At 52.6% G+C, this 17,614-nt stretch overlaps 2 protein-coding genes across 2 annotated transcripts; both read right to left on the minus strand.

Annotated features, from left to right (window-relative positions):
- Window positions 1-52: 52 nt before the first annotated feature.
- Window positions 53-2,629, minus strand: ASTL (astacin like metalloendopeptidase). The gene is made up of 8 exons (XM_085319192.1): window positions 2,462-2,629; window positions 2,266-2,337; window positions 2,081-2,157; window positions 1,717-1,807; window positions 1,520-1,637; window positions 647-828; window positions 475-556; window positions 53-407 (listed from the first exon to the last, which is right to left on the minus strand). The coding sequence occupies exons 1-8, from the start codon at window positions 2,517-2,519 to the stop codon at window positions 53-55; spliced, it is 1,035 nt and encodes a 344-aa protein (XP_085175318.1). The 5' UTR covers window positions 2,520-2,629.
- A 645-nt stretch (window positions 2,630-3,274) lies between these two features.
- STARD7 (StAR related lipid transfer domain containing 7) lies at window positions 3,275-17,613 on the minus strand. The gene is made up of 8 exons (XM_085319193.1): window positions 17,549-17,613; window positions 9,574-9,779; window positions 9,234-9,283; window positions 8,608-8,718; window positions 8,431-8,513; window positions 7,895-7,994; window positions 7,020-7,104; window positions 3,275-4,508 (listed from the first exon to the last, which is right to left on the minus strand). Exons 1-8 carry the CDS (start codon window positions 17,611-17,613, stop codon window positions 4,324-4,326), a joined length of 885 nt encoding a protein of 294 aa, XP_085175319.1. The 3' UTR covers window positions 3,275-4,323.
- Between the last annotated feature and the right edge of the window lies 1 nt (window position 17,614).

Consider the following 17,614-nt stretch of genomic DNA (forward strand, 5'->3'; position numbering starts at 1 on the left):
AGGTTTGAACCCCAAATACAATCTTAACTCCTGGGTCCACCACAAAGTATCTTTATTGATTGCAATAACCCCCGGGCTCCGCGCACGGGGTTTGTGMGCTCGTCTCCGGCGCGCTGCATCCTCCGGCACGTCCCTCCGCGGTCCCGGCYGCCTCCGTCCGGGCTCCGGCAGTAGGACGTGTCCCGTGGGGACGGTAGGTGGGTGCCGGAGAGCTGGGGAGCCCCGCGGCAGCCAGGGCGCTTGGGACGAGGGTGCTCAGCCCCGGAGACGCTGCGGGGCCCCGGCAGCCGTAGAGCCGGTTGACGCGGGCGGCGTCGGAGGCGCTGAGCTCCCGCCGCTGCCCCAGGGGGGCCGTYGGGGGCCGCAGCGGCGTGATGGTGGGCGCCCCGCTCCGGCTGAAGGCGTATCTGAGGGTGGGGAGCAAAAGAAGTCGGAGGTGTTTCGGAGGCGAGGCGGCAGCGGCGCTGGACTCACCTGCTGTAGTGCAGCACCGAGGAGTAGTCGTAGCCCACGAGCATGTTGGACGTCCGGGACTTCATGAAGTTGCCTTCAAAACCTGCCAAGAAGCCAGAAGGTGCCCYGATGGCTTCACCCGCCCCACTGGGACCTGGCGCGGGCTTGGGGCCGGGCAATGCCGGCGGCTCACCGGGCAGGATGTGGTCCCAGGAGATGCGGATGTAGTCATCGCGGTCGGCGCGGCTGTGCTCGTGCCAGAAGCCGGCCAGGTGCATGAGCTCGTGGAGGGCCACCCCCTTTCCCCGGCGCAGGCAGGCGGGCGCCAAGGAGAGCGTCTGCATCCCGCCGGCACGGCCCACGCTGGAGAAGCACCTGAGGAAAGAGAGGTCGGCGCTTGCCGCACAGCGCGACGGCACGGGGAGCTCCCCCGGCGCGGGCAGGATGCGACCGGCCTGGCGAGCTGGGAGCGCAGCTCCCGTCATCACTGATGGGTGCAAACATCTCCATCACCCACTCGGGCACGTCCATCATCTGGGGACACATCTCCATCAGCTGCCAGCACATGTCCCGCATCACTCATGGGCACGTGTCCATCAGCTACAGGCACAYGTCCACCATACGTCCATGATGGACATGTCCATCATCACCCATCACCACGTGTCCATCAGCACCCATCCATCATCTACGGGCACAAACATCCCCCATGGGCACKTATCCATCTACTACTGCTACGGCTTCCCCTCCTCCTCCCATCGTTGATGGGCAAGCGTCCATTGCCTGTGGGCACAGGTCCATCATCCCCCATGGGCACAYGGCCATCACCTACGCGCAGACGCGTTTCCCCATCAACCACGGGCACACGTCCACCATCTGCAGGCACGCGCCCCGATCACCGACAGCCACACATCTCCCCGCCACCTACGGGGATGTGTCCACCATCACCCCGTGGGCCCTTGTCCACCATCTACGGGCACTGACACGGTCTCCTCGCTGCAGCCTTCCTCCCCGCTCCATCACCCTCCTCGCCAGGGTAAATGGTTGCAGCTGCCTGGAGCCCACTGACCCAGCCATGGGAGCGATGGAGACGAAGTCCCTCTGGTAGGAGTGCGGGACGAAGCGGACGCAGGTGAGCCTCGCGAAGTCGCCGAACGCTTCCTCGAGGACCTTCACGCTGGCGGCGTCTGGCGGGAGAAGACGCGACGGCTCGAGGCCCGGTCGCGGCGCCGTCCCCGCGGGTGGCCGCCGCCTGGCATCGCCTACCGTATCGGTCGGACACAACGTAGGGGATTTGCACGACGCCTCTCCTCTTGGGCCATTTGGGGTTTGCGGCAGCGAACGCTCTGGAGGGATCCTGGCGAGCGGCGGGTTAGCGGGGTGCCCCGGGGCCAGATGTTGGCAGCTGGATCAGCCCCAACATCTGGCCAGAACCCACGCGGCCAGGACGCGCTTGCCTGCGCGGGACTTCAGAGCACGATGACACCCGGCAGCAGCTTTGGGCTCTGCCAGCAGCACCTCTGTAGGCACCAACCCCCCCTCCAAACTCTGTCATTTATTATTATTATTTTAATTAGCGAGGCCCACGAGGGGAGCAGGGCAGCCCAGCGCCCTCGGTGGCCCCACTCACCGCCYGGACGATGTCCCCTTCTACGAGGGAGCTGCTGTCGGGCACCTCGAGAGCTGCAAAAACCGAGCGGGAATCAGCTGAGAACGGGACAGCTCGGCTCAGCTCGTGCCCAGCCCGAGTCCCGCGGAGCCGGGCCCCGCGCCGGGTCCTCCTCCGGCCGGAACGCCGCCGCCGAGCCCCCTCACCTCCGTTGATGCTGAGGATGTCGTCGCCCTGCGGGCTGCCACGCCGGGGGCTCCCCGTCCCCCCGGGGCTGCCTGCAAGGGGAAGCAGAGGCTGAGCTTGGTCTCAGCAGCCAAAACAACGCGCAGAAAATAGATTAAAAGCAGCTTCGCGTGACCCCGAACCCCTCCGCAGGCCGGAGCGGAGCGTTGCCGTTACCTTCCAGCAGCAAAAAGACGCTGCTGAGCAGCACCCAAACACCACAAGCCAGAGCCATGCTCCCAACACACCTGGAACCCACCTCCAGCCAAGCTACTCATAAACCAGCCCTTATCTAGAACTAATCAGGCACAGCTGCTCAGCCAGAAGATCATTAACAGCCTCGTTAAGCYGCATCCATGCAGCAGCTTGGTGTTAATGGCTGCAAGAACAGTGTTGTTATCCCCATAAAACCGCCTGCAAGCGCGAGGTGCCGAAGGTGCGAAGAGGGGGTTTATAGGCGGTTGTCCCAGCTGGGAGAATAAATCCAGAATGGGAAATACAACTRCCTATCTTGATAATATTCTAGCGATATATAAAAATAATTTCCAGGCAGAGACTGAAGGGAGTGCAGGCAGGCTGTAAGGTGTGGGGGGGGTTTCCCTAGCGAGCGCTGCTGCAGGGACAGACCCTGCGCCCRGCGGGTTCGTTAACACGGAGGGGGGTTAATCGAAAGCGCGTTTCCTGCCTGAATCACAGGGCCGAACGCCCTGCAGAGCTCCCGAGAGTGTGGAGTCGACTCCGCAGGGYGGAAGGGGAAGCGGCCCCCGTTTCCGCTGCTGTCGCGCCCCTGCCCGCTCCTGCCGCTCGCTCGCTTTGCCCCGAAACATAAGTCACTGGAGTTTTGCACCTGATTTGCCCCTAGTGGGGCCCAAAGCGGCTCAGCCCGACAGGCAAGAAGGGTTGGTCCCCGCCGGCCGTGCCCAGAGGCTGCACTGCCTGGCTCGCGGAGCCCTTCCTGGGAGAACACAAGCACCCAAGGCTGCCCAGGAGTAGTTTAGCTGTTGCTATGACAGATGATTTATTAATATTTTTGCCAGTCATACAGATTCCTCCRGTCCCCCCCTCCCTGTGCCCCCCGCCCCGTGCAGGCCCCGTCGCCGCCAGGTTCGCTCTCGCCGAAGTCCCCTTGATCCTCCCGAGACGCGCGGTGGGCGTGAGAGCCGTCGCTACGAAGCAGGCTTCAGCTCTCCAGTTAGTCGCGGCAGAAAGGTGCTCGCTGATCCCACGAGCCCTCCCCGGCAAAGAAACAACAGCTTAAAAAAAAAAWGAAAAAAACCCAAACCCCAAGGTAGCGTCCACCCCAGTTTACACAATTCGTCTGGTTCAGGCCTCTCTCGAGCGACGCAAATCCCCCCCCGCCGCGGCCCCCTCCACTCCGAGGGTGCAGCGGCGCGTCGGAGGGTCTTCCGCTGGCAAAACGACGACACGACGGCGAAGCATCCTCCTTCCGCAGCGCYGCCGACAGCAAGGCACTTGGGCGGCAGGGCGGCGTCCGCGGCCAAGCGGCTCCGCTGGCCGGCCGCTCTGCGCCGCACGCTGCCGCCTCCCGTCCCCGCCGACGCCGATGGGAGAGCGGAGAATTAGTAGCGCTGTTAAAGACCGGAGAGGCGGCGGCGGAAAAGAAAGTTGGACGCTGCAGGGCAGCACCGGCCGTGGTGTTTTGCTGGACCCAACGACTTTTGGGTCCGAGAGTCCAAAGAAAGGTGAGGAAAGGAGGGATTGGGCGGAGGATGGAGAGACGCCATCCGTACTGCAACAGAGGAGGTGTTTCTACGGTATTCCTTCCTGCCACGGGGAAAAAAACGCACACCGGCAGAGAGAGGCGATTACACGACATCAYGCTTCGCTGGCCCGGCCGCGAGCGTAACATCACGCGGCGGGCAGCATCGCCATCCCCATCCCCAGGCTAGCCGGCAGGAGGAAGCAGAGCTTTGGAGACGAGAAGGTGGGGAGGGGGGGAAACAGCTGAACTAAGCTCCAGTGGCTGCACATCATCCCAGGTCCTTCTGCGGAGCCCAGCACCCCGCAGCGGCGGCCCCTTAGGCGTACTCCAGCTGGGCAGGGCTGCGGGTGCCTTCGCTCTTGTGCTCGGCGCTCGAAACGCTCGCTTTCCCCTCGCCGCCGCTTTCGATGGGCTTGGCAGACATATAGTCCCGCACTTCGATCTCCATCTTCTTGGCTTTCAGGGCGGCCGTATGCAGCTTCTCCAGAAAGTCCGGCATACCTGGCAGGAGAAGCGGGGAACAGTGAGCGAAGCAGGAGAGAGGAAAGGGATTCGGATCCGTACGCCTCTGCTCCGCACCACACCCTCCCCGCTACCTCTGAGCCCCGGGGACGCTACCTAAACCCCACCGGTTTTGGAGAACGCAAGAGTGCCAAAGCAGCAAAGCTCTTCTCCCACCTCTGCGACGGATTCTGTGCAAGATCTTCCCCCTTTCCTCCCTTCTCCAGCTCAGTTTTCACCTTCTCTAATTCTTCTACCTACTTATCACAGTAGAGAAAYAAATCGAAGCTAAGCACCGAGCTGTCGCAGCGTTACGATCCCAGCCGGAGCAGCTCCCAAGCGCGAGCAATGCTGCTGCAGCAGCAGCAGTTTTATTGCAGCCGCTCTTACTGCCCTGCTAATACCTTAACCCTGGCACTAAGGTATTTCTGATACCTCCTGCCCTCAGCCCCTGTGTTCAGTTAGAGCCTCGCGAGGGCAACGCTTTGAGGTTTCCTACCGACAGCTTTGTCTCAGGTTGAAACAGCTTATGAAACTTCAGCCAGAATTGGTTCCCTGTTGTTTAAGGGGTTGAAGGGTTATTCAGTCCCCCTTTTTTCTCTTTTATTATATATATATATAGATAGATAGATACAGATATATATATATATATATATATATATATATATATATGTAAAAACCCTCTCATTGAGATCTCGTATCTCTGTGGTCTGTAAGAGGGGCACAAAGCGCGCATGGACCTCCCTGCCCTCTACGAGCGTGGCTTTTGCTAGCCCTGTGAAAATCCATCCCATGGGGAATCACTCCGTCTCAGAGCTAACATGCCACGGAGCTTAAATACCATGAGCGATACCCCAGGCAGCAAGCGTGGTTCCTGTGAGGATTTAGACATGGAATTCCACTTGGAAAAGGATTCCTCCTGCTGGTCCTTCCGCCAGCTCGTCCTGCCCGTGCTCAGCAATGCCACGAGGTGCGTGAAGCAAAAAGGGACAGAGATACTGGGAGTCTGAGGTGGTGTAAGCAGARTGCTTCCCCAGCCACCTAGAACTCAGCTCTGGTGTCAACCTTCCACTTATCTAATGGATCTCTCTGACCCCCCTTACGAGGAACTGTAAGCCCTGTGCCTTCAAATGACTATTTTATTTTCTACGAGATCCAYCCCAAACTCCAGCAGGAGTCAGGAGGGGACCCCTGCCTCTGCCTGATGGAGGAAGGCAAACAGCTCCATGCCATTAAAATCTTTGCCTTGGAAGCGCTGTTTCCACCATTTAACATTTTCATTCTAAAATACGGAAGTGAAGTGCAAAAATCTAAAATCAAGGCAGTCTCTGCAACGTGTAGTTACTGGGTCAGAGGCATGCCCACATTATTCCAGCTTTCCCATAGTCTTAGATGCATTAAACAGTGCATTCTGGAAGAAAAGAGGTAGAAGTGGTGAAAGTTGACATGGATGGCTGCAGTTTTAGTTTATATGGGATGAAAGAGCAGGAAAGTGGCAAGAAAAAAGGTTGGTCTAACAGCTAAATGTGTTAACACACGTAAACTCTTTCCTGCATCAATCCCTATGACAAAGTTGTGTGATGCTAGACACAAAAATCACTGCAGCCAAAACATCTACAAGTAGCTTCTGGTTTTATTTTTTGTTCTTTATTTGGTTTTTATTTATTTTATTGTAAAACAAGACTTAAGGATGAACACAGTCCCTTTTAGTCTCCATCCTGCTAGAAAGTGCTTCTCAATCTTTCCCCTCCTCAGGGAGGACCGTAAAACTCCCAGTTAGTACTGTGATAGCAGATGTGCCAGGTTTACTGTGGGTTGCTCTGCATAGAGCTGTAGGAGGGACAAGAGTCCGGTTCAGTCCTTCCTAGATCCTGCAAACACTCGGGAGGGTGAGGCGGCGGGAAGAGTGGTTTTTTATTATTATTTTTATTTATTATTATTATTTTTTCTTTCTTAAAGCTAGTTCCACTGTGGGAATCTCAGTGTAGGCACTGCACCTGCAATAAAAGGGTTTCCTCCTGTGTTCGCTGAGACGACAGGAAAGAATTGCATCCCAGAAATACTTACAGTAAGGAAAAAAAAAAAAAAAAAACAGTTCAGCTTAGCAGGAAAAGGTGGATCTCAACTACTCAAGCTTGAGACAGGTCAGGAGTCTTTGAGATCCTGTTTTTCCTTTGCTCTGCCTCAGGCACACTAGTGAGGAAGAACACCCTCATGCAGGGCTCTGGTGCAGAGACTCCCTTCCTCCTCACAGCCAGTAATGCAGGCAGAAGTCTCTCCTCCTAAGAAGAGTAACCTGAGGTGCTCACCAAAAATGCCCCAAATCCCCCAGGCAAAGGCCAGTGGTCTCAGTATTCAACCTCTGCTTCTCACAGTTACTCCTGGCACTTGCTGCCCTGTGCAGCCACAGGATACCGAAGGCAGGAGCGCTTAGCTCTGCCTAGAAAAAGAAGCCTGATGAACTTCTATGAGGTGCATTCTCACGACCGCGTTTTAAAGGCAGCAACTCACCGCTAGAGACCATCCAGCTGACGCAGTAGCGTGGGAACACGGTTTGTGGGTTGTCACTGTATGTCAGCAAGTAGTCGAAACCGTTCTGAAAAAGGAGAAGGCTACTGAGTCTGACCTGGCAGAGGAACTCTGCTGGGTGTTACCCAGCTCATTGTCAGCTAATTTTTTTCCTTGCTGTCACTGATAAGTGGAAAGCGAGATGTTTAAGGCTAGCAGGATGATGGCATCTCTATGAATACTACAGTCAGTATTTAATCAGAAATATGATCAGGTTTTCTACGGTCCATTTTGAAAAAGAAGGCTGCTCGCATCCGACAGTGAGCACTGCTGTCTCTACAGGGCTTCGACTGACGTACTAAGAAGGAAGTGATGTGGCGATGCAGAGCAATAGAAGACCCAGTGAAAGCAGAGGCAGGTTTTAGAAGGAAGGTGCCTTCAACCCAGAGTTCCACTGACCCAGCACACCCTCTTCAGGTTCTAGATATCCTGCAAAGACCCAGTATGCTTGTTCTGAAAAAGCTAAGCACGAGAGAGAAGACTTCAGAGGCTTAAGACTTACTTATTTAAGAGTCTGGTTCTCTGAAGTCAGACGCTTGGTTCTCCTGGAGAGCCAAAGTCCTTTAGAGAGAGTCTCAAGCTACCCAGTCAAAATTCCTAGTCCCCTCAGCACAGCACATTTCACTTCTGGATGCAGGGAAGGGTCTCCTAGTGTTAGCAATCAGGAAACAAACTGAAACCTCTTTTCTGACTCTATAGTTTGCCCCAGATTGTTACAGACAACAACCAGAGAACGTAGTTTCTATCCAAGTAGTACTTTAATATTATAGTGGCAAGTGGCTTTTCCATTACATTTCCCAGATCATCTGAAAACTCACCTCATCAAACGTTTTGTGCGGACGGATGACCATCTGAGACTCGTAGGTTCTGACCCGAACGTACTCRGGATCTTCTGGGACGCTTGGGTGCTCCACTGCCCTGGAGGAGACACAACAGAAGGGAACGTTACAACTAAGGACGACACTCTCACAAAAYGAGCTCTGGATCTGGACTACCCCAAAACCTGCTGACACAGGACAGGTACTAAGGGAATAAAGTTTTCACCCTAGAGGARGGGGCTGTTTTTTCAAGACAGATCCCTGAGTTTTCACAACTATTTAGAAAACCTCACAAAATCTGTACCCAGCTCTTAACAGCTGGTCTCAGAACTTTCTGTTCTACAGCCAGGAAACAGGGGCAAAGCAACAAAATGACTTTATTGGTTACCAAGGGAGTCATTAATAAAATAAAAAGGTTGACTCCTTCAGCAAGCAGGACTGATGTGACCCTTGCTAGAGACATGATYGACCAGGAGGCAGCACATCCTGGCAAAAACGTATGGGGAGCTTGGCTAGGCCGAACTGGCAATACATACCGTGACACTAGTACCATCATATTGTTCTCTTTGTCTACGCTGTACCGTCGAACGTATACGTAGTCTCGTGAGTACATAGGGTACTGGAGAAAGGAAAGGACAGAAATCAATCTCAGTAGCCGTCTGTGTGGTGTYAAGGAGGATAAATAAAGCAGGAAAGGAGAAGGAACCACTCACTGGAAAGTGAGTTACCCAGTGAATCACTTCTGAACCAGTGGCCAGGTCTCTCTCAATGACATCCAAYTTGATGACCAGCGAGTCCCACTTCTTCCTATACTCAGTGTCCAGCTGGCAAGAAAAAGAGACTGAATCACAGCAAAGTCCATGCGTAACCAATGTCATTGCTAAAGGAAGACAATCGTCCCTTTTCCTCATCTCGGAGGAGCAAACCAATTCTTATGGCCAAGTTTTACCCTCCAAGAAGTTAAAGACCCTTTGAAGGATGTCAGCAGAGGAGGAAGCATAGGGGCATCACGCTACCCGGCAGGGTAGGCAGAGGAAGAACGAGGATCAGAAATTCGATGATGTTCTGCAGCGTATCAAGGCCTAGGGCCCACGTGTGCTGATACTTCACTTCCAGTAGGAATGAGCAGCACAGACTGAGCAGGTAATCATGGGACAACCTGATAACTTGACCCATTCTAATCTGTATCAGGATCTAATCCAAGCCGGTTTAGATCACGCAAACGTTACAAACAGAAGATACTACCCACCAGTTTTCCATCTCATCTCTTCTGGCAAAGGATGGGAAGTAATATTTTATTTCTAACACACTGTATAGCCTAGATTTTACACACACTCACCTGTACATTGAAGAACTGCCTGGGAGTCACATCTGTGTATGTTCCAAATACTGCAGCAAAGAGAAAATTTTTAGTCACAGGCATAAGCAAGCTTTTAATCTCACTGCAGCAAGATTTTAAGGAAAAGTCACTTTCCAAGGTAAGTGTCAGGGACAGAACCACTCTAAAGGCCTGACAGGACAGCAAAGAGGGGAGTAAAGGACAGCAGTTTTGCAGTTCTTCAGCTTCGTATAAACAAAGGCCAGACAGGATGCGCGCGGCACACATCTGACGACTTTGCGCAGTGACTCATGTGGAAATAAAGCTACGCAAGCAGGCAGAGCACGAGGAGCCAAATTACCTCTGTACTGATACAAATGGGTGCCCTCAATCGGACGCCTCCAGAGCTTGAAGTGCTTCTTGTCCATGATCATCTCCCAGGGCTGCTCCCCAGAAGCAGACATTGCTTCCCGTTCTGATTTGGACTCCAGCCTCTGATAATTGTCTGGGGTGCTGCCATGAAACAGGTTGGATATGTTCTCCATGTGCTTCATCTCTTGTGCAGATCTGGGGCAGGGAGAAAGAAAAGGAAAGGCAAGGCCAGTCAGCAACGAAAGCTTTATCAGAGGATGGAGCTTTTCTCCTACAGACAGAGCCTCAGAGGCCTGCTAAGCGTCCTCAGCAAGTTACAGGCCTTATCTAGCGTGTTATTGCTGCAGAAAAAGCAGTCTCAGCCCTCCCTTCATGCCCAGATCATTTCACCCTCAAACAAAAACACACTCAGCTACACACTGTAGCTGCCGTAGATCTTTATCTTTTGTCCTAATGCTCTTATGTTATGATACGGTGTTGAAAATTGCTTTGTACTGCATTCAGAAGGGGCTTCCTACGCATGCTTCTACGGTGGAAACCTATTCTGTGGTTAACTGCAACTGCCAGGGACCGCGTAACCCAAGCAGTCCCCTTTCAGGGCTCTGAAAAGACATCTGCAGCACAAAGGAGGATTGCAGGGCTCCTTCTGCAAGGCAAGGAGAGAGAGAGGGAGGAAAAAAAAAAAGCTAGGGGATGACAGCAGCTGCATTGTGTTCTAGCTGTTTTGTAGAGGAAGTGCACACGGGCTTGTTCCTTGTACAGCTGGGTACAACTTTCTGCAAGACTAGAAACGCTTCTGCTACGAGGAGATTCGGCAAACSACCAGGAGCATCTTGCACGAACGCCAGCTCTTCCATAAGGGCCCGATTCCCCGTGGCAGATTAGCCCGGGTTGAGTGACAGAGATGGCCCTGAAAGACGTGGGGAGRGATGCAGCAGCCTGCAGGCACAGACCAGGTGACACAAGGCAAAACCGGACTATGCTGGGAGCTGCAACATATCACAGGTTTCTCATACGTGGAGTTAGTAATAAAAAGCTGGAGAAGGAGTCATCAGACGCTCACAAACCAAGATTTCGCAGTGTCCTCGGGGAAGAGCCCAACATAAACTACCTAGCCACAAAGAATGAAGTGCAGGAAGAGATGGATTCAAGGAAAAAACATTTCTGGAATGAAGCAAYTGAGGTATTATGTTGTTCACAGAAATAACACTCACAGAGCTGCAGCTGTGCTGAGTCAGTGCAGGAGCACAGGCTAAACCTGATCAGTGAAGCTGCCAGTAATATTCTAGGGCAGATTGCTTCCAGCTTGCTGACTGCACAGTTATTAGTCGGATCCATAAGCCTGTGTAAGCAGATGGAGGTCCAGTGGGATCCTGCAATGTGATAGGACGCGAGGGAGGGAAGAAGGGGAATCCATGCTATTTTGGAAGGTAGATTAGTTTTTTTGAGTCCACTTAAGTCTGCCAAGTGACAAGAAGCAGACTGCGAACAGCAGCCAGAGTTTGCAAGGTAACAAACAGGTACGTTAGGCTCTCCTACAAGAGGTTCAGCAAGGCTGACCCTCCTCGGGAAGAGACTCTCACAAATGCAGCTCCACAGACCATTAAATCTCCAGTTTAAGCTTCCTTCACCTAGAGAAACTGGTACTAGGACAAAAGCACTGGTGTGAGATTCAAAYCAAAGCTCCTGAAGATAAGGAAGAAGAGCAGAGCACAGTGAAAGCTTTCCACTGTGGAATAAATTCCTTCCAGCTCAGGCTTCAGTATCCAAAAATAAAACGGTAGAAAGGAACAGCTCATCCTGTAGTCCTGTGCAAATACAGAGCAGGCAACACCATACTTCAGTCTCCTTCAGCTTGGGCTATTTTGTTGGCAGCAGCCCTCCAGGGACACAGGCAGTACTGGGAAGTGCYCTGCTGCAGGGTCTCCGAGAAAGGGAGATCACTAGCTGTCTGCAGTGTCTCCAAGCCCTGACAGTGCCTGAAGACACTAATTATATTAAAGTAATTAGCATCAGCTGTAACTAAAGCACCAATCTGCAACCTGTAAGTCAGGTCTCACCAGACTGGTGAATTAATGTTAATGTTCACTGGAAATTCCCAAAGTAATAGCTTCCACTAATACTGGTCTAAAGCTTTACATTGCTATGTGTTTGCATTCCCTCCAATCCACATCCTGGGGAAAGAGGATCCCGAGGAGTTTCACAGCAGCTTCACGCAGCAAAACATTTCTCTATCCTCTTCTTTTCCTATTCCCACAAGATGTCAGAAAACTCAGCAAGGTCAAAACCCTGAGCAGCACTGAGTTCTCTTGAACAGTTCTATTATCCAAGCTACACAGCATCTTCCAAATCAAAAATTCAAAAGTCTTTCCCAGGTGAGAGTTTCAGGTAGGGTAYGACGCGGCTCAGCCACGCGGAGCTTCCCTTGCCAGCGCTGCAGCTAAACCAGGAGCCGGCGCTGGCAGGGGGATGGAGAGCCCGACCGCCCCCGAGAAACAGGCTTTGAGCAGAAGGGCTGCAGGGAGAAGATGGCAGGGAGTGACCCCATCTCTGCTAGGCCAGAGCAGCGCCCTCAGATTGCAAGCGAAGAGAAGGTACCTTGGCCTGAGATGCTTGGTAACCACAGCTTTAGGTCAGCAGCTCCCAACGCGAGCACTGCGAAACCAAACTCTCCAGYGCCCGGGAGAGCGAGAGGGGAGGCGACACGGCACAGCATGGGCACGGCACGTTCCCACCCCGCCGCCTCCTAAAGAAGTCACATACGTGCTCAAGCAAGAGGGACGTCACCAGCTCCGCCACGCGTGATCTACAACAGCAACGAGGCAGCGGCCACTAATTCCCCCGTCCCCCTGCCGTGTCTGGAGGTCACGGCTCCGGCGTCTCTCGAATCCGATTTACCTGCGCAAAGACCTTGAACCGATTTACAGGCCTTCTGGGATGACCATTTTCCTCTCGGGAGACGGCTGCCAATTAATGATTACGGGAAGGTGGCACAGCAGTGCCAGCACCGTGAAACAGCTGCAGCACGTTACAGTTAAYGCAGCCCTAAACCCCTTCCCTGAGTGGGGAGAGTCCCACTCTCCCCCCACCCCACATCGTCCCATCTCTGATTTATTCGGTAGAGCGTTCACGCAACCCCTCCACGAGCCAACTCGCCTCCGTAATCCRGCAACAATAACAAAACTCGAACCAGCTAGTTTTCTGCTGGTTTAGCAAACTGAAATCGGCTAGCGGCGAGGCTCACAGAGTATCAGAGCCAGCATCCCGTGGGTGGGAGCGGGGCCTGTGGCAGCAGCAAGCTGGGGAATCAGCTCGGCTGTTTGCACCACCACAGCTTCAGCTAAGGCCAATTCGGGGACCTTTTCGACCTGGATTTAGTGACCACAGCTGAGCTCATGCAAAACTGGACGGCAACAAACTGCAATACGGGACCATCTTAAGTTATCTTAACTTTTACCCCTCTCCCTCAAAGAGGCATGTTAGTGCAGTACCCCAGAGGCCGCTGCCAGSCTGAACCACCAGGTTCAAACGTACGATCCTCCTGGGTCGTCATCGATCTCCATACGCTCCCTTCTCCTCTCCTCGARGATAGTTCAGTGTTTTGGAGAAGAGGGAGCACGAGCTGGCTGAAAGCATTTTCCCCGCTCGCTGCCCAGTTCTGGGAAAGCCACGTTAGCATCGCTGTGCTCGGTAAGGACTGCTAATGCTCTTTCGACCCCACTTTGAGAAGCGCTACAATTTACCTACCTACCTCTTGCAAGCCCAGACCCGCAACTTCAGCCACTGTTATAAACAAAAATTAGTACTTAATTGCTGCCTGAAGGTGCCTAACAGCAAGGCTGGCAAGACACTTCAGCAAATATCCCCCCGCTCACCTCTGCATTGGCCAGCTTTGCTCCGGCACCCGACGGCAGCCGCTTCGCCAAAACCCCTGCTGCCTTTGCTCTGGAAAGGACGGGGAATACTCACGGGCACCGTTTCGTCAGCGCTGGCGTGGGAGGGCCAGCCCACAGCTGAAGGACGGTCAGGCGCAAATGACAGGCGCGTGAGCCTCCTCCACGGCAGGTGTCCGACCGCGGCCTCAAATACTTTCGGAAGTGCTCAGAGCCTGACCATCGCCCGTGCAAATGAAAAGCGCCGCACAATCGCTCGGGCAGAGTGGCGAGGCCTCGCTTATCGGAAAGAATTCAAAGCCGTTGGCTCGGTACAATTTGCAACCGGCAGCAGACGGGACGCAGTTGGAAGTCAGCGAGGAGGCACGGCAGACAGGGCGTGAATTTGCCACGGGTCTTTTTGTTTTGGTCATGCTAGGGAAAGGAGAAAGCCAGCTGCATGGCGCGTTTCTCAGCCAAACAAGTCGGCCTGACTTCCCGTTTCAGAGGGCAGCCAGAACAACTGCTTCTTGCCCCAGGCCTGTCCTTTATTGCACAAGGCATTAMAATGTGAAGAAACGGGTTATATTCCCCCAAATGACCCTGCGCTGAAGCAGCTGCTGATAAACAAGCACTTCAGCTGTGTTTCTGTTTGGTATTTAAAACTCGAGGTGCAATCCCTGCGCAGAGATGCACAAGATGGTGCCTGCTGCCCACAGGTTTTACATTTAAAAATAAAGAAGAGAGAAAAGCAAGCATTCAAAGCCCGAGAGCATGTGAGCAGAGCTGCAGAAACCTTGCTTGTGTGAAAATGCCTTGTCTTCATCTCCCATTTACCCAACCTGTACACTTMTACCATGAAATACATGACCTGGAAATAACCGGAAACAGCTCACTCCAAGCTCCAGCGAAGCTCTCCCGCAGAGGGGTGCTCGWAGTCCTAAACTGGCACAGCCCATCCCTTCAGCAAGCACGAGATCAAAGCTTTCCGCAACAGAAACCATCACCTGCCTCAGAGCTTGAGAGAGAAGCTCCAAACACCATAGACAGAWGTTTTATTTACCGTCTTTAAGATAAAATCTTTGCATTACCAGAAAGCGCCATACCAGAAGCACCTTATAGGGAAGACAGAGTAACACCAGAGCAGGCACTCAAGATTTTTACGGATTTTACCAAGAAAAAAGCATAGCCTTGCTATCAGGTTAAATTAACAGATTATTCCCCCTTAGGAATAATGGAAAGATGAGTTTTACTGTCCACATATAGAAGTCTTCCAAAAAACAGGTCTCCTACCACCCCCAGGGAAGTACTTGAGCTGCTCTACTGACACATAAAAGGTGGGAAGTCTTTCCAAACAGCACCTCTCCCTCCTTCAGTCCCTCTTTTCTTAAGAAAGGGCAGCCGGTGAACTTGGCATTGCTCAGGCACCTTTACAGTTTATTAGTGTGAGAGAAGCCTTAATCCCTGCACGTAAGTCTCTGAGCCATACCGCAGCACTGCACAAAACATCTCCTTCCTATCTCTTTTAGACTTTCCTCACATTCCTACCTCTTTCTTGCTGTATCAGATTCACAAAAGGACCTTTTCTGGCTGAGATCACAAAACCCTTTTCACATTTTTCAGGAGCAACACGAAATTACACAGTGCAGCAACCTTACAGTGCATTATCTTGTTGAAAAGCAAAACTGAGACACATCTTAAGCCAAACATTTTCAAAAAGCAACTTCAGATTTTAAACACTTGCATTGCAAGATGTTCTTTCAAGTGGTCTTACTTTTGATACGATTTTTCACGGTCAAAGCCCCMAAGGCTAAAGAAAAAGCAGCAGCAGACACAGAAACGCCTTCAGGAGGAGCTYGTCAGATCCTTACAGGAAACAGTAAATCCCTAATCATTTGTGACAAGTCTGGGTGCAAGGGATTGCCTGCATTTATAGATCCAGCGAAACACATGGAGCCTGGGATAAAACTTAGGAAGGCTTATTGCCACTTCTCCCCCGGCACCACAAACGCGAGCCCGGCATGCGGAAGGGTAGGCGCAATCCTGCACGCTCAGCACCTAAGTACAGCATACAAAGTTTTATTGTATTTATCTACGCTGTCTATTTTGAGCCTACTTATAGCATCAGCAATGCCCCATTCCCACTCATTCTGTAGCAAAAAAAAGAGTAGTTAAAGAGGGGGTGAGAGCAGGAGACAGATTCAGAGGAAGGCAGGCTTCATTAATCCTACTGCTTGTGAAATAAGTCATTTTACCTTGTTTTCAAGGCCTCTTTCCTAACTATGGACCAGTTATAATAAGCACCAAKCAAACAAATACACTTCAGACTGACTTTACTGAGAAGTTATTACTCCCACAACAGGCAACAAGAGCATGGCCATCATCTAGTCCCCTGTGTCAGAAACTGGCATTAAAGATACCCCACACACTCCTAAGTCAAGGCCTCCCTCTTGGATATATTTTTAAATCACATTAACTGGTAGAGTCTTGTGTCGATAGCCTAAAACCAAACAGGATTAGAGCTTTCTAGACTTAAACCTAGCAAGTTATGGTTGCAAGAGAGGAAAAATAAAAAGGAATAATAAAAGTGAACTCTACCTTGCTCTATCAATGCACTAAAAGGGGAGCTGTGATTAGACTTGCTGAGTCCTTAAGTGAAGGCAAGGAGGCTCAATCCTGCAAGCAGCAAGCGGGCGAGCAAGCACAGCGCTGCCACGAGCAACCTTGAACAGACAGCCCGACTCAAATTTTAATCCCACACCTAATCCAGCACCTGCTGAGATCAATGGAAAACAGTACATAGGTTTTATCGTCAACGCGATCAGGACGCGTGCTCACGAGCGGTCACAACGGTAGCTCCTGAAAGGCCTCGCTGTGCACAGCCACTTTGGAAGCTCCCTCGTCAGGGAGRAAAAAGTAAAGACTTGCCCTTTTCAGCTTTTGTTGACTATAAAGGCATATGATATATATATATATATATACACATATATATATATATGTATGTATGTACGTATAAAGATATTTGAAGGGGTCATATATCAACATGAAAAGATAAAAAAGCAAAGGCTGTCTTTCATTATGCCTACAATCTAATTAAATATTATGTAAGTTACTTGAGCCAGTGCATTTAACGCCCATAACATGGTCTGAACAAGGTGAAGCAAAGCACGCTTGGACAAACCAAGCAGAATTCAGAAGGGTTTGGGGGAAGTCCAGCGCGCGAGCAACTTCAAGTTTTAATTGCCCTTTTCTGAGTYGACACCGCCCTGTCTCATGGCACGGTCGGTACTCGAAGGCAGAGCTGCAAAGCCACGCTTTCCCACCGCGATGCCTGTGATCCAAGAGCAAGCGAAAAGGCCACTGACCTCTTTGCGGGAGGGGAACTGTCCCCACCACCATACCCAGGCAGCTTCCCAAATATTCTGGGGGGAGGCACCCCAGGCCAAGGAGGATTGGGGGGCATCCCTGAGGATTTGGGGTGTGGGGGGGGGCCTGGACCCATGAATCACTTGATTGGGGATCCTGAGTCCTAGAAGAGCTAGAGGGAGCACCCATAAGGATTTTAGGGGGTAGCCTGGCCTCCAGAAACTTTGGTAGTGTAAAGGGAAACCCTAGAGCTTGATGGATTTGGGGGGGGGGGAATTCTGGGCCCTGAAGGATTTGGGGGGAGGGGGCAGCATCCCTGAGGATTTGGGCAGGGCAAAATTCCCAGGCCCTGAAGGACTCAGTGGGGGCACCCGGGTCCACGTAGGATTTTGTGGGTGTGCGTGTGGGGGGGAGTAGATTCCTGGGCTCTGAAGGATCTGTATTGGGGGGGAAATCAGTGAGGATCTTGGGGGGGGGCACGCCTGGGCCGTGAAGGATTCACGGAGAATCCCTAAGGATTTGGAGGAACACCTCCGGGTCTTGAAGGATTTGGGGAAGGGGCATCCCTGAGATTTAGGGGAGGGGGATGGACACTCCAGGCCCTGAAGGATTTGGCAGGGGGGCGGCACTGCCAGCCCCTGAAGGGTTTTGGGTGGGGGGGAACCGCGGGCCCTGAAGGGTGTTTCTGGAGGAGGAGGGGGGGGGACCCCGGGCCGCAGCACCCACCGCTGCAGCTCCTCCTCCTCGATGCGCTGCCCGTCCCAGACGAAAACACCGGCGAGGGCCGCCATG

This window comes from Rhea americana, unplaced genomic scaffold (genome assembly GCF_003343005.1).
Source record: "Rhea americana isolate MKP2758 unplaced genomic scaffold, rheAme1 scaffold_574, whole genome shotgun sequence".
Classification (NCBI taxonomy): domain Eukaryota; kingdom Metazoa; phylum Chordata; class Aves; order Rheiformes; family Rheidae; genus Rhea; species Rhea americana.